This window comes from Ciconia boyciana, chromosome 3 (genome assembly GCF_034638445.1).
Source record: "Ciconia boyciana chromosome 3, ASM3463844v1, whole genome shotgun sequence".
In the NCBI taxonomy this organism is placed as follows: domain Eukaryota; kingdom Metazoa; phylum Chordata; class Aves; order Ciconiiformes; family Ciconiidae; genus Ciconia; species Ciconia boyciana.
In genome coordinates, this window is record NC_132936.1 from 60,247,477 (window position 1) to 60,263,440 (window position 15,964).

At 38.2% G+C, this 15,964-nt stretch overlaps 1 protein-coding gene across 6 annotated transcripts in view; it reads left to right on the forward strand.

Moving 5' to 3' along the window:
• Positions 1 to 15,736, forward strand: part of TRMT11 (tRNA methyltransferase 11 homolog) — a 30,191-nt gene extending 14,455 nt beyond the window's left edge. For 3 of the 6 annotated variants that reach the window (XM_072855793.1, XM_072855795.1, XM_072855796.1), the window contains 5 exons: positions 392 to 556; positions 1,962 to 2,034; positions 2,788 to 2,919; positions 7,449 to 7,569; positions 15,139 to 15,736. In XM_072855793.1, the coding sequence (XP_072711894.1) occupies positions 392 to 556; positions 1,962 to 2,034; positions 2,788 to 2,919; positions 7,449 to 7,569; positions 15,139 to 15,270 (623 nt within the window). In that variant the 3' untranslated portion in view covers positions 15,271 to 15,736. Of the gene's footprint in view, positions 1 to 391; positions 557 to 1,961; positions 2,035 to 2,787; positions 2,940 to 7,448; positions 7,570 to 7,786; positions 8,570 to 15,138 lie in introns of those variants that run through there. The other 3 variants (XR_012041469.1, XR_012041470.1, XM_072855794.1) reach the window with 3 other exon arrangements.
• The last annotated feature ends 228 nt before the right edge of the window (positions 15,737 to 15,964 follow it).

Sequence of the window (15,964 nt, forward strand, 5' to 3'; positions counted from 1 at the left end):
CTCATAACCTAACCCAGGAAGTCTAATCCCATCCTTACTTCTCCGAAAAACTGCAGTGCAAATTATATCTGGCTTATTGGACAGGATTATGACTGATGGATAGTGAGAACATCTTACAAACCAACATTTTTATAAGTGTGTTTTGTGACACCCTATGCAGATGGTGCAGCAGCACTTTTCTCATGTGTTTTCATTATTCCTTGCTACTTGTGAAGTTTATCGCAAATACTTGTGACAGTGAGTAGAATAAGGCAGGAGATAAACTCTGGTTTTGTATGTGGCATTTAATTCTTTTCCTTTAAAATAAATGATAGAGTATATGAAATCTTTTCCTATAAAATAATTTGTTGTTGAGTATGCTTTTTTTTCCATTCCACGCCCTGCCCCCCAGGCAAGGCAAGCAGAAAGAACCAGAAATGGAGAGGGCCAGATGAAAATATCAGAGCTAATCTCCGACAGTATGGTTTAGAGAAATATTACCTTGATGCGCTAGTTTCTGATTCTTCAAGACCAATATGGCGAAAAGGGATGCTGTTTGATGCAATTATCACAGATCGTAAGTTTGTTAATGCTTTTTGTTGCCTTATAACAATGACTAAAAGATTATTGCCTATGTCTATGCATATGTACCTTGATTTAATGTCTTGATGAGCACTCAGATCTGCAGTTTCCATATTACAAAAGATGACTGTTGAGAGCAGCACTGTGGAAATTGGATCTGCATTTGACATCTCTGCATTTATTTTAAGGATAGTTATAAATACGTAACAAAGCTGGCTATAACACTTTCTTCCATGGAGAGAATATTATGTTCGCCAGTAGAAATGAATATGGCCGAAAATCATCCTTTGAAGAAGTCTCATTCAGTAAAGGTATAACTTTATTGATGTATGGAGACTTCTTATCAGAATGGTCCATGCTGCTGTTAGGACTTGATCTGCAACACACTGGAGTCTGCCGTGTAGCTTTGATGGACTTCTGGAGACTTACGTTAAGTGCTTATTGGAATGCTTCCAAAGAGAAATTTTAATGCTTTTCTGATACACTTAACTACTAGAAGCACTAGCAGTTTGAAATGATCCTCCGCTTTTTTAGAAACCTTTGTACTTAACACCATTTGTCATGCATGAGAGGGAGTAGAGGCTAAGGGAATAAATAAAAGACCTTGATACAGCAATTTCTGATCTCTAATGCTGGCTCTTACGATGACATATTCATATTAATTAGGAATAGGGAGTGGGACTTTGTGGGTTGCCTACTAATTTTTATTTGGCCTGTTTGGCAGTAAGACAATGTAGAATAGTAATATGACTTAGAACTGAGTTTACAAATTGTGTCACAACTTCTGCAATTACAAAATGGTGATATTGGTGCTTCCGTGATGCTGAAACAAGTCTCGCAAAAACACATGTGTTGAACATGAAATAAGTATGTTATACTATTAGAAATGTGCAAAAAATTATGAGAAAAAGCCATCTCTGGCTCTTCTTCTCTGCCTGTGTGAGAATTACCATTTGTGTAATGTGTTGGCAAGAAATTTCAATATACACAATTTCATTTTGAAAAAGGTTAGCTAAGTGCTACAGGGGAGATGTGTTTGTGTCTGTCAAACAGAAGAGGATGGGATTATTTGTCACGTGTTGGAAATGTAAGGAATATCTTTTAATGAACAAAACAGAAAAGCATTGTCCCTTTGTAGTGTAGCAAACATCTAGGCTGCTAGAAGCCTCTTACAGCTGAAGGGCTTTCTTTGAAACAGTTTTATAGTAACCTTTTGGAGAAACTTTTACTAGGTCTTGAAGAAATTACCCTTACCGACTTTTACTTTGTAAAAGCTTTTCTTTTTTTTAACTTCGTATAAGCCACAGTTTGTGTGCTGTTGTGTATGTATAATACAATTGTATGTTATTTGGGCAAAGGGTGAGGTTCACATCTCTGCATCATGTGTTTGCTTTGTATAGCACCATATGGTATCAGAGAAGCTACTCGCAGAACGGGTTCACAAAAGGAAACAGTTAAGTCAGCTGAAAGAAGGTAGGTAAGCTGTATTGTCTGTTGGAGAATATAAATGTCAATGGAAACCCAGTCACAGTTTTAGAATCTTTGTTATTTCTTGGTTGGCTGTCAGCAGTTAAAAAAAAAATAATAGTAAAACAGTAATAATAATTAAAGAAGAAAAGCCCTTTTTGTTCTGTTTGCAGAACTAGCATGTCACTTCCTGAAATCCTCTTGTTTTTGTTCTCCCTGCTTATCATTTGCATGTGTTCAGATTTCAAATCCTATTTCTCATCTCTGTGAGCCACCATTACCTTGTTTCCTATTCTGAGAAAGTTCTCTTCAGTCCCTGAAAGCTGCAAAATCAGTCTAGAATGGAATGCCTCTATTTTACTGTAACCTTCCCTCTTGGATTTCCACTGCTCCTTTCACTTCAGAGATAACACATGGCTTCTCCACTGCCCGGCCTTCCTTGTCTTCTGCCTTTTACTCTAAATTTCCCTTCAGAAAGATGCTGTGCAAAATAACTATTCCCAACATGCTTGTGATTCTTTGACTTCCACAAGTACTAAAGATGATAGTCTAAAGAACCAGTAGGGGAATTTGGGAAGTCACATTCCTCACAGTAGAAGTGGTACTCCTGGATTGTCCTAGGTAGTTTTGCAAATCTCGGATACTGCTATTTTGTGGTTTGGGGTTTTTGTTTAGTTTTTTGTTTCTTTTTCTTTTTGTAATTAAAAATGCAGGTTTTATCTGTGCTTTTATGTTTACACTTGTAAATTATTTGTTTAGCACAGAAAATCACATCTTCGTTTCATCCAATTATCATCTAAGCGACATCTTTTTTGACCTGTTGAAGTTTGCGGCAGAATATCTGGTGATGGGAGGAAGATTAGTTTACTGGCTGCCGATATACAGGCCTGAGTATGTATTCTTGATTTCGGGTATGTAGTATGTCAGAACGGATGCTACGTTCTCACTGTGCTTTCTTTTGGGGCGTAGTACAGCTGGAACTTCCATAGTACTAGCACTTAAGACTAATGCTCAGATTTCATATTTTAAAACTTCATATGAGGGAAAGCAGATTTTGAAATAAGGTTTTTGGATGGAGATAATTCCTGACTATTACCAAAATGAAAAAAGCTTTCACATGTCCTTGCAAATGCATGTCCAGTGGGTTGAGGTTTAAGCTTAGAAAATTAGACTTTCAAGGTGCAGATAGATTTCTAAGATACTAGCAAGGCTCTTATTAATATGTGTTTCTACTAGAGTAGTTGATAGAGGGGCATGACAAGGTCCTGTAAGAGAACATTCTTGGCTCTTTGGGGTTTGGCACTACTAATTTAGCTTGCTTCTGAGAAATCAAAAGTCAAGTGACCAAGAGATGGCAGTGAGAGGCAGGAAGAGTAGGGGAGCAGCCCTGTTGAGGACGAGAGAGGCCAGCAGAGACTGCAGGATGATGTATGCTCAGTAGTGCAGCCTGGGATTAGAACTGGGTTTAAAAGGAAAGACATCTGTTTGTATACCTTACTTCAGCATCTCTTAGATAAGGTTTTGAGGGGTTTTTTTTTTGGTTGGGGTTCCCCCCCCCCAACACTTTCATAGTAAAGCGAGGAGTTGATGTACAGCAGCTGTTTAAGTATCTTCCAGAGGTAGATGTGATCTGAAGGTAGCTTCTACAATGTCCTATGTTTCTATGTACAGTCAAAGTATACTCATATATAAAGTGGTTGTCGTCCCTGGTGTCACCATGGAAATGGCTTGTGACAGTCCTACATTTAATTGTCACATGCTGTTTTGAAAATTTGGAAATCAAAAGGAGCCATTTCTGTTACATGCTTCTGTAACAGAAGAGTGCACTTAGTATCTTGCATTTTTTATTTTTAATGATAGAATTGGTATCTTAGGCTTTTTTTTTTTTTTCTTGTAAGACTATTCACAAACAAAACAATGAATGCCATTAACAGTATTACAGCTAATTGGATGTAATCTCTCTGGACTTCTGTAAAGCCTTTGACAAGGTCCCCCACAACATCCTTCTCTCTAAATTGGAGAGATACGGACTTGATGGGTGGACTGTTCAGTGGATAAGGAATTGGTTGGATCGTCGTATCCAGAGGGTAGCGGTCAACGTCTCAATGTCCAGATGGAGACCAGTGATGAGAGGGGTTTGTACTGGGACCAGTGCTGTTCAGTATTTTCATCAATGACATTGACAGCGAGATCGAGTGCACCCTCAGCAAGTTTGCAGATGACAGCAAGCTGAGTGCTGCAGTTGACACACCAGAAGGGCAGGATGTCATCCAGAGGGACCTGGACAAGCTGGAGAAGTGGGCCTATGTGAACCTCCTGAGGTTCAACAAGGCCAAGTGCAGGGTCCTACACCTGGGTCAGGGCAACCCCTGGTATCAATACAGGCTGGGGGATGATGTGATCAAGAGCAGCCCTGCGGAAAAGGAGTTGGGGGTACTGATGGACGAAAAGCTGGACATGAGCCAACGATGTGCACTGGCAGCCCAGAATGCCAACCGTATCCTGGGCTGCATCAAAAGAAGCGTGGCCAGCAGGTCAAGGAAGGTGATTCTGCCCCTCTACTCTGCTCTGGTGAGACCTCACCTGGAGCACTGCATCCAGCTCTGGAGCCCTCAGCACAAGAAGGACATGGACCTGCTGGAGCGGGTCCAGAGGAGGTCCACGAAAATGATCCTAGGGCTGGAGCACCTCTCCTACGAGGACAGGCTGAGAGAGTTGGGGTTGTTCAGCCTGGAGAAGAGAAGGCTGCGGGGACGCCTTACAGCAGCCTTCCAGTACTTAAAGGGGGCCTGTAGGAAAGATGGCAATGCCTGTTGTGACAGGACAAGGAGCAATGGTTTTAAACTAAGGGAGGGCAGATGTAGACTGGATTTAAGAAAGAAATTTTTTACAATGAGGGTGGTGAGGCACTGGAACAGGATGCCCAGAGAGGTAGTGGAGGCCCCATCCCTGGAAACATTCAGGGTTAGGTTGGATGGGGCTCTGAGCAACCTGATCTAGTTGCAGATGTCCCTGCTCATTGCAGGGGGGTTGGACTAGATGACCTGTAAAGGTCCCTTCCAACCCAAACTATTCTATGATTCTAATTGTTCAAAATGTCTGTCTATACATGCTTAACCCTGACAGACCGTGTGTGGTTGTGAATTCTTAGCTTTCCCTGTCAATAAATTCTGTTTGGAATTACTGGGTTTATTCTGTTTGTCAAGGTATCAGAGCTTTTTGTCTGCTCATTGAACATTAGTGAGAGCGTGCTTCCTCAGGATGGCAGTATTAGATAACTGTGAACTGCATATTCTGGTTCTACTTTAGTTGCTGTTTTGGGGAGGTCAGCTCTCTTAAGCTCTAGTTGGGTTGCATCTTAAAAAGTAAATTTGTACATACTACTATGAATTGACTTTATGCAATGAAGGTCGAAATACTGAAGTCACTATATTAGCACAGAATATTAGTGTAGTCACTATTTTCAGCTGTAATGATGAACACAGGAACAAACATTAAAGCAAGTACGTAGGGGGAAGATAAGATACTGTCTACTAATATGTTGTGCTATCAAATATCCTTGGAAACACCTGCTATCAGGTTCATGTGTTATTTGAGATCCTTGTGTATTTCCTTCAATTAAAAACAAAACTAGATTAAAATGGATGTCTGTTAAAAACACTGCTACTGTATTTCTTATTTGGTAATGTTCTGAGTTTTACCTGAAAGAATGTAGAAATACATGCATTAATGCTAACAGACAAGGCTTTTTAACAAAGTGATAATGATCTCTCCCTCTGCAAGATAGCATCTTATTCCAAAGTTTACTCTTTCAATCTGACATTGAAATAATTGTTGAGTCTGAATTCTTTCAATTCCTTTGCAGTCAGGCTTTTATATGGTTATGAAGAGAAACTTTTAAGGTGTTGTGGCAGAGTGCCTACCTTTGTAAGAGAGACAGGCAGTTTGACGGTACTAGATGCATCAAAAGTCTTGTGTAATAGAAAAGAACAACTGAGAATTAATTTGATTCTCCTTTGTCAAAAGCATGTTCTGACTTCACCTAGCAGAAGTGGTGACTTGATTTCACACATGAGAAGTGACTGAAATGTTGTTTTGTGATCTGGAAGTTTTGGAACAATGCAAAGAGGCAGTACTGTTTGGGTGTTTTCCTATTTACAAGTCTGTATTGGAATTGTCTTATGTGTTTAACAGCTCCCTGTTATCTTTAAGAAATGTCAAGATTTCCATCAGCACCTAGATGGATCTTATTTTGAGTTGTGTTGGATTTGACTTCTCTTTCTCGTAGGACAATATATTTACTTTGTAAAGTGCATTCAGAAAATCCACTTCTGTACAGGAAAAATATGAAACTCCTCCTCTGTATCTTTTAAGTTCAAGTGATAGGTGTGAAAGTTGTTTTGTTCTGCTTTTTAGTGTCTGACTTCTGTTGACCCCTAAGCATTGGGGAATCATGAGAGCAAGCATTTTATATGAAATAATAGTCACTGACAATACCATATACCATTTTCTGTATTATGTTGTAGTAACTATTACAGGAAAGCTTATTACAAAAACTAAGACTAAATGGCTGATCTGTATTTCAGTATATAGGACAGATGTCTGATCTCATATTTATCTTATTAGCTAGGTCAATACTTCTTGCTCCTCTAGTTCCATGCAAAGCTCTTAAATCCTTAAATTCCTCTTTCAGCATTTGGAGAAACAGAACGATTGAAAGCAATCTAGAGAAAGCTGTTCCTGTAGAAAATAGTATGCTTATGAGATGGGGGCATTTAAAACACTGTAACTGCTTGCTTCTATAGACAGGATGTAATTGCAAGCCAGTGTTGGTACCATCTGACGTTAAAAGATAATGGATTTTTTTTCTTCCCTTTAAAAAAGTAATTACAATGTGATACATTTGTAGCATCAAATTCTGACATCCAGGAATGTCACTGTCTAATAAGAGCTGGTTTAATATGATTTGGAATTGAAGTGTAGTGGTCTCCTTTTAGGCAGCCAGAATTAAGTCTCTTGTTCCTGCAACTTTATATATGTTGATTGTGGAATACGTTTTTAAAATCACAGCTCCTGACTGGATAAGTTATTACTCCTGACTGGCTGAGATATTTCCTACTTGAAATGATGCAGGCAGGCCTGTGTGCATACATTAACATAATGTAAATATATGTAGAAAATGTGTGTGTTTGTCTCCTTACTGTGAGGTTTTAATTTATTCTACACTTTTAATGTCACAAGATGATTGGTATACGATGTGAAAACTCTGGAGCACCAATACCCGATTTCTTTAATCAGGTTAAAATGCATAGCAGCTTTCTAGTGTAAGCCATTTTGTGAAGAATCTGTATGAATTTTGTTTCAAATGCAAGTGTTCCAGTTCATGAGCTTACAGCTCTATGAATGTTTATTTCTTCCAGATATACAGAAGAGATCATTCCGCGCCACCCGTGCCTGAAACTTATTAGCAACTGTGAGCAGATGCTTTCCAGCCACACATCAAGGCGCCTGATAACCATGGAAAAGGTGAAAGAATTCAAGGTAAGCTTGAATTCTTGATTATATTGTGTAAAATAGTAGCTGTTGCATTCATGAAAAGTTTGTGCTATTCAGCATTTGATCCTTATTTCTATCACACTTGAGTTGTTTTATGATGAGAGGTAGAGCTTTTGTAAAATTGCCACACATTTCTTTAAAATAAATTGGGTAGTGATTTAAGGGACCGTTCTGTTTTTGTTCTTTTCCTTTTTCTCCTCAGTTTTTGATAAACTTTTCATCCTGAGCAAGCCACTTAATAGTGTGAAAGAGATCTTTGAACTTATGGTTACTTGTGAAAGTTGCATGTGCTTTTCTTGGAAAACTGAACTCTGTGAATCCCATCGCAGAGATGCCTAGATGCCTAAATTCCCATTGATTCCAAAGTGTAATCTGATGCCCAAGTAAATACTGAACACCTTTGTGGGTCTTGCAGTACAGGTAAACCATATTCAATTCTATTACTTCATTTTTAGAGTGGTACTTTTTTAGCTTTTGAAATAATATTATAGTTGTGACATAAGTACAGTGAAGCACATTGGCTTTTTTTTGTTTTGGGACACACTAAGTGCCTCTCCTGAGGCACTGAGACCAGGGAATATTATATTCAGGTCTCCTTTCCATTCTTGTTGCTTCTCTCACCTCATACTGTTAAAAGAGATGCTAAACAAAGGTGAAGCAAATTCTCAATGGAAACACATGCAAACGGTGAGCAAGTATTTTTAGTACATTCCTTGGCAGTTGGAAGAGCTATTTTAAATGACAGGAGACACAGCCAGACTGCTGTGTCTGCATGCTGCTTGCACTAGTAACACAGCAGGGTTTCAGTACTGCATTCATAATGCTGATGATGACTGAGATTTTAAAGCAACACCTGAATTTTTTTAAAACACTGTATGTAGAGTTCCAGTGTCAGAGCTGCCAACTTCACCAACTTCACCAGTAGTGAACCAAGAGGGTAAATTATGAAAGTTTTTGACGTGTATGTCTCAGGGTGTTCATGAAGATTTTCTGCAAGAATTTTATTACTGCCAGTGCTGTAGGGTAACATGTTCTAATTTAAAAAATATACCCACTCTTCTGCAAATAGACTTTCATAATTTGTTATTCTTGTTTTGTGCATCACCTGTTCTTCAGTACACGCTTTGACAGGTTAATGTCTGGAAATGCTCAGCTCTGAGCACCTGAGTATAGTTGGTAGGCTTACTGCTTAGATAAAACTGTGCAGGTGCTTACACTCAGGACTCCAGATGTCTTTTAGATAATTTAAAGATACCAGAACCTATGTACTGTTTCTGACGATGCAAAACTTGTCCAAATAACAAAGTACATATTGACTCCTTAGCTAGTGCCTGCTTGGTTGAGGGTCTTGTGGTTTGGTGTCTAAATATCTAAGATTTCCCCACCCCAGTGTCCCTTACCTGGGACATGTTTTTTCCTGTCCTAATATCCTGAACAATCTTCAAATTCGATACTTCTGACTCGCCAGATATGATCATAAAATTCAATAGTTGGAGCTTTGGCCGTTTTTCTTTTTCCTAAATTAAGGAGTGATTTTTTTATGAATATGCAAGCATTTATGTTTCCAGACAGTTCCTGTCTGCTTTACTAAACTGGTTTGTAACAGGCACTCACAAATGCCTTTTAATTCAGCTTAGTGTAGTACTCGCAAGTGGCTAAAAAGTTTTACAAATCATGTAGTGTCATTATGCAGTCCCTCGGTTGCCCCAGTGTTTGCCACCAATAATGAATTGCAGATTTCACAGCAAATTTGATTTCACTATTAACACTCTAAACTCTTAACTGGAGATGCAGTCAGTCAGTTAACTGAATGTGAAATCGGTGGTGCAATTTGATTGTGCTTGTAATATAAAGGAGACCAAAGTGAATGTAAAAAGTGAATATGTCTAGTTGAAGTATTTATCTATCATAATTAATCATAAGCATGAGGATCATAAATGTTGCATTAAAAACATCACAAAAGGTGGTATATAACTCACTGTCTCGTAAGCATCCAGTCTGTTCTATTTAAGTTTACGATGAAATCGTGCCAACTGGAAAAGATTTCTTATGGAACACAGTGTTGATATGAATAGACTTTTCCAGCATGTGCACAATATGAGCAAAAGAGTTGTTTGTTTTTTAACATTTAAGGCTTTTTTTGGACAGCCACGATGGTCATTAGTAACTCCCTTCCTCCCCAGTCTTAAATTATAGTGATGATAATAAAAGTGAATGAAGGCAGTTGTTGTAGAGGGCAGCTAACAGTAGCCAGCTAGTGACTTCTAGCCTTCTAAAACTCTGAAGGCAGAAGAAATAGAGAAGTGAAGAACAGGAGTGTGGAATGGGAGAGGAACAAAACAGAAGTGATACGAGGTAAGAGCTTACTAGCCTGACGTATTACCTTTTTCTATGGACATTAGTGTCCCTTATTCTGGTATTAAATGGGTACAGATCTCCCCAGTACCTCTCTAAACCTGAAATAAAACTTTCTAATTGATACTATAGCAGGCAGGACTGTGTGTGAGTCTACCCTCATTGAACTGTGAAGGGAGGGTTTTTTTAAGCAGTAAAAACACCAGTTCAGCTCTACAAAGACTGTAGGCATTCATATGTAAGAACTGAAACACAGTGGTAGTGGAACAATGAGAAGCTGTTGGCTGAGTAGATTCGTGTCTGTCGAATGTGATCTAGTAGGAGTTCAGTCTTCTGCTTTACGTCAGAGGAGGTTTGAACCAATTCTTCCAGCCCAAATCAAGTGAAAATGTACCTTCCATTGTGCCAGTTTATTTTTCCAAAGCCTTAAAAAATACAGTTATGTAAGGCTGAAAGGTCTCAGTCTGTGCCACCTATATCTGAATTGTCATCATTATTTTTTTAATTTAAATGTCAAATAACTGGTAAGTGGTTAATCAGTAAAAAAATTGGAGTATAAAACCTTAAAGCATTAGTACCACAAGGTTTATTGGGAATCTGTATCTGGTGATCAACCAACTGTTTTCAGAAGGAGTGGACTTAGTGTTTAACTGTAGGGTTGTTTGGTGTTCCCTTTCTTCACAACAGTATGTCTAGCTTTCTGTTTTCTGAGGCTTGTTGATTTCCCCATGCTGAATTATTTCAGCTATTGCTGAATTACTTGTTTCATTCCTCTGCTGGCTGTCTTACAGAAGTATATGCTATCTATTTGGCTGGTAAATGCTACCTGGTTCTGAAGTTTCTAATCAGGACTTCTTAAAAAAAAATATTGGAGGATACATCTGTAATTGACAAGGGCTAAGAGAGGCACCTGGAAATTATGTAGCAAAATGAAACAGAAGACTTTATTGAAGGACAAACTCTGAGCATATGACTGCCCATGAAAGGACTCTGGAGCATCATCCATACAAATCTGCCGTGCTGAATGGGTCCAGCATTTCCACGTCACACGGTCACTCCAGAGTCATTACTGGTGTAGATTTTTTCCTACTGAATTTAGCAGTGTCTGTTCCTGGACATGACCCTGTTGACCCTGATTTGGAAACTGCTCAGTGTTGTTTATAGCTATATAACATTAGTACAAGTGGTTTCTATAGCTACTGTCCAGCACCAGATGTAGAGTGGTAGGAAGCTGTGATAAGGCTAGGAAGTTTTTTTTAAACAAAAACTGAATGTGGGTAATTACCCAGCAGCTGAACTGAGGCACGCTAGATTAATAAAAACCTTTAGAATATCACTTAATATTTGCCAAGATTTAAAGAAAAACAAAGCTTTCTTGTTATCTTTAAGCTTCCTCCTCTTTCTTCCACCTCTTTCATTATTTATTGGAGATCTCTAACGCCTTTTTTAGTGTTGTCTTTCGAACAAGTAAGTGTTGAGTTGAAAACTCAAATTAGCTAAAAGCAGTTTGGTAGCATGGACTTTGACAAGAGCTTTGTTGGTTTTCAGTTGTCACAGAAGTCATTGTAAAACATTTCAGAGCAAGAGTTTTATGTGATAACTGTTGTTTGCAATTAGTCTGCTGTTTTGAGAACTTAAATTATTCAAAGTGAGAACCAAGGATGATGATAAAGAATTACCAGGGATTAACGAACATCTTCAGTTCTGACTTTTACAAATAAAGGAAGAAGTCTTTGTTTTCTCGGTAGAGCTGGCAGACTGGGGAAAGAGCTGACTTAGTGCCAAGTAGGCTGATCATTGCTGATCAGTCTTGGAAGTGATTTCTTGGGAAGTCTCACTGTTTTATGTTGAAAAACCAATTACAAACTTTATGCCTTGAAAACTATCTACAGTGGTTTCAAAGGAAATAAGTGAAAAAAGCTACTCCTCCCTAGGTGCAGCCGTGTATCGCAAGCAGTACTCCTTATTCCTTTCCCAGTGTGTCATGTTAAGAGGAGGATAGACACTGTCTCCCTCAAAACAATGTGGTTCAACTCCATTCCCTGAATTTAAACTTCTTTTTAAAAAAAGCAAGAGAGAGGAAAAAACATCCATATTAACTGCACTGGACAGTTAATGCACTTGAGGGAGAGTTGACACTGCCACTGCCACCCTCCATAATCGAGCTTCTCTTACTGAAGAACATTCCTGTCAGATATTTAGAGTGCATATTCTACGAATTTATGCTACTCAAGATAGAGCTTAACTGAGGATGTTTGACTGGCTTCCTTACTGAAATGAGCTGATGCCTGATGCCCAGGCACATTCTAGTGCAAATAGTCACAACAAATTGTTTCATGAAGATTATTTTTGACAAGTTCTTATCCCTGTAAAGTTAAATGCAGCCTATCCCTAGCATTCAGATTGTACCCATTCATCTCCCTGTGTAGACATAAAATACCCTAAGTTAGAATTTGTTCGAAAATCATTAGTCTCTGAAATCCAAGAATTCCTTTTACTTTGATCAGTTCTCATGTTGCCCATAAAACTGTTTTGACTAGTAAATGTCAACAGTGAGTGGCATCTCCAGGTAGTTCAAAATTTCTTATTTTCTTTTCCCTTTTTTAAGAAGCAATTCCCAATCTGTTGTTTTTCTTTAAAGCAATTACCATCTTTATTGGGCAGTCATGTCTGTACAGGGGAGACGTAGGGAATGGAAGCTCTTAAGCTGGAATTATTGTGATGTGGGCCAGGAGCTTCCTTTGTAAGCTCTCCGAAGAAATCCATGCCTGACTGCTGATCTTCTCTCATCTAGTGAGCAATGATTTGCATAGCTTTTGATGAGGCCTGGATTTACAACATGGATTCTGCTGTTGTAATGCAGGAGTGATGCACCAAACCTGTTTCCATTTGATGAATGCAGATGCTCCTCTTACAGCTGTGTTTAACTTGAAGTTTGTTCTCTTACATATCATATCCTCTCTTTGCCCTAACTAGCTTGGGGGTAGAGGGGGATAGTTCCTTTCTTCCTTCCTCCCTCCCTTCACCCTGAATCAGCATTTTGTTACTTAGAGAATCAAGATGAATGCTGTACAGATGTGTGACCTCTTAGAGGTTGTGGGGATTAATTTTTTTCATGTTAAAATACTGTTGACTCATATATCATTATCCTTCAGGTTCAAATATCCCATCCATTTCTCAAAACAAGCAAATTATGTAGAATTATCGTTAAAACACATCCCAAAGGTATAAAAGTATATTACATGTTTAGGTCAAAGAAGGATTTCTGACCTGCAGGTTCAGGGGAAGAATAAGCGCTCTTTTCCTCAGCGTGGTCCTGTATAAGAGACCCGGAGAAGTGCGTACAGGCTGGCTGTGAGAGGAGCATGTCTTAAATCCTCCTTGTTTCCTCTCTGTCTATAGTATTTTTTTTTCCCCATAGACATGTTAAAAGCCTGTTGATTATCAGCCTGAGAATGGTCTTGGAGATGGCAGTCTCTCACAGGTGTCCAAAAGACAATAGATGGTACTGTGTCTGCAGTGGGTTTACTGAGGTCATTTTCTCCTGCTGTTTTCCAACAGAGCACTATTTAAATAGAACTAACTTGCTGCTACTGGTGTACATGCTTTACATGTTAGATATCCACATGGCACTTAACATTTAGCAAGTTAATTTAAGCCAGTAGCATGCTACTGGTATCTGCTAGGATAGCAGATGAGAACTACTTCATAGGAATATCTCGTTGTGTCCAGAAGAGGGCACTTGTACATGCACGCAAACATCTTACTGTGGTGAAAAACCTTTTGTTTCACTCCTTAGAATGCGTATTAGGATATTCAAAGCAAGATGAGGTGTTGATCTTGCTAGGTGAAAGCCTGGAAAGGTTACAAAATAGCCGAAGGGGGAGATTGTCCACTAGGATTCAGTTCATCCTTGCATTGTAATACTTTTGTAGTATGAAAATATTGACTTAAATCTACTCCCGTGTTCCTACTACTTTTGCTAAAGCATTCCACAGTAACGTTATTTTCAAATATGAGCAAATAACTCTGAACTAAAAACTTAAGTAATGAACCAGTCTGTGTGTTGCTGCATTGCTTAAAAAAATTACAACAATGAGGATGCATTGAGAAGAAACATTTAATGGAATAGAGGTTTAGTTCTGTTGTATGCTTGGTTTTATTTTCTCTTTGCACAGTTCAGTTGTTCTGTGTGAGGCTGCTTATCTCAGTTCCATCTTGCTATTGAGTATAATAAACTGACATCAACCATAAGTGTAAAACTGTTTTTAAAAGTTGCCATTGGTTTTCTTTAGCACTCAGATTAAAGTTTGGTGTATTATTTATCTACAGTATTGATAACATTAGTTGACAAGTATCTTAATTGTATAAAGCCACAGTACACGATGAACTAAACCTTTTTATATATAATGGGCCAATTTTCTAAACTGTTTTCTTGGCTGATGTCAAATAGGTATTATGTCTAGGGACTTACTGTGTCAACTTTAACTTTCAGAAGTACGTGAATACTGCACAAGAAAAAAATCCTCTGATTGCACTTCAGTAACTGTAGGAACTCATTTTAGTCATTTGCGTTCCTTTTCTGTTTGTATCTGCCTTCCAGAACCCTCTGAGTGATTGAATTCTCCAGATAGTATTTTTTCTGGAAACTAACTTTTATGTTTTCCTTTATAAAAGTCTGTGTGCCATAGTACCTGTGCTCTCATTCATTCATGCAAGGGTTGGATTCTGGTGATGTTAGCTGAGATATTTCCAGTGATGCAGCGCTGTTAAAACTTCAAATGTCTGGTACTGACAACTTGCATCGTTTTGCTGTACAGAGTAGAATGATGAAAATTTGAATGAGTACACAAAAAAAACCCGAAACCACCAACAAAAAACCCTTGTCTGCTTACAGCTGGTATTTGATCAATGTCAAATGAGAATCCATTGCATATGGATTTTCATTTCTGTTAAATGTTAAGGCTTTGCAGTAGGATGTATATGTTCTTGTTAACCCTAATGAAAACCTTAGCATTCTATTTTTGAAATTCTTTAATCAATATCTAGTGACATAAATGTTTGCCATTGAATTGTAAAAAAACCCAACAACTTTACTCTTGCTTGTAATTGTTTGAAAAAGTCTGGAGGAAAACCAATGTCAATCCATGCTGAACACACTACCGAAAAATCTAATGCTTGCATTTTGATACCATGCAGGATCAAGATCAGAATTCTTACTTGTTGGATGGTCAATATATGCCGTACAGGGGACACAATTCTTTCCGTGAGAAGTATTTCAGTGGTGTGACAAAGAGGATTGCCAAGGAAGAAAAAGACAATCAGAAGTGAAATATAATATAAACAGATTAAAAAATGAGGAAAGAATGAAGATCATGTTTCTTTGTAAGGACATCTGGATATGAACATTTATTTGGATGCTTCAGAAAAATAAATACTGCCTTTAATTTTAAAACAAGATGAAACCCACAACACAGGTTGAGAGCAGTTCTTTTTAATTAGCTTTGTTTATAGCAGATTTTATTGTACAAGTTTTTTGAGTCTTATTTAATTTATATTTGTACTTTCAAGTACTAATGATGATTGACTAAAACCATTATTATTGTTCTTTCACCATTAATGTTTACAAAAAAGTAGTAGTATTATTTGGCTTCTTAAACTGTGAACATCTGGCTGTTTTAGAAACACGTGGTGGTGATCAAGGATTGCTTATTAAGAAGATAATTTTCATTTGTTTTGTTTTTTTGTAAATGGTATACAATAAAACAGAAAAGATTGTTGTGAGGGTTTTTTTTAATTGTTGCATGCAGTAACTGCTTGTATGAATTCTGATAGCTCTGGCTTAGGCCAGCAGCGTTTGAAACAAACAAAAAACACAAAGAAACAAACGTGTGCGCGCGCACAGGCACACACACACCAAAAGCCTCCGTGACCTGACAAACTCTGGAGAGCCTATTAAACCTTGTGAAGCCTGTCCACATCTGAAGCTCATCTGTACCTTGGATTTGCTTTTGCATTCCTAAAC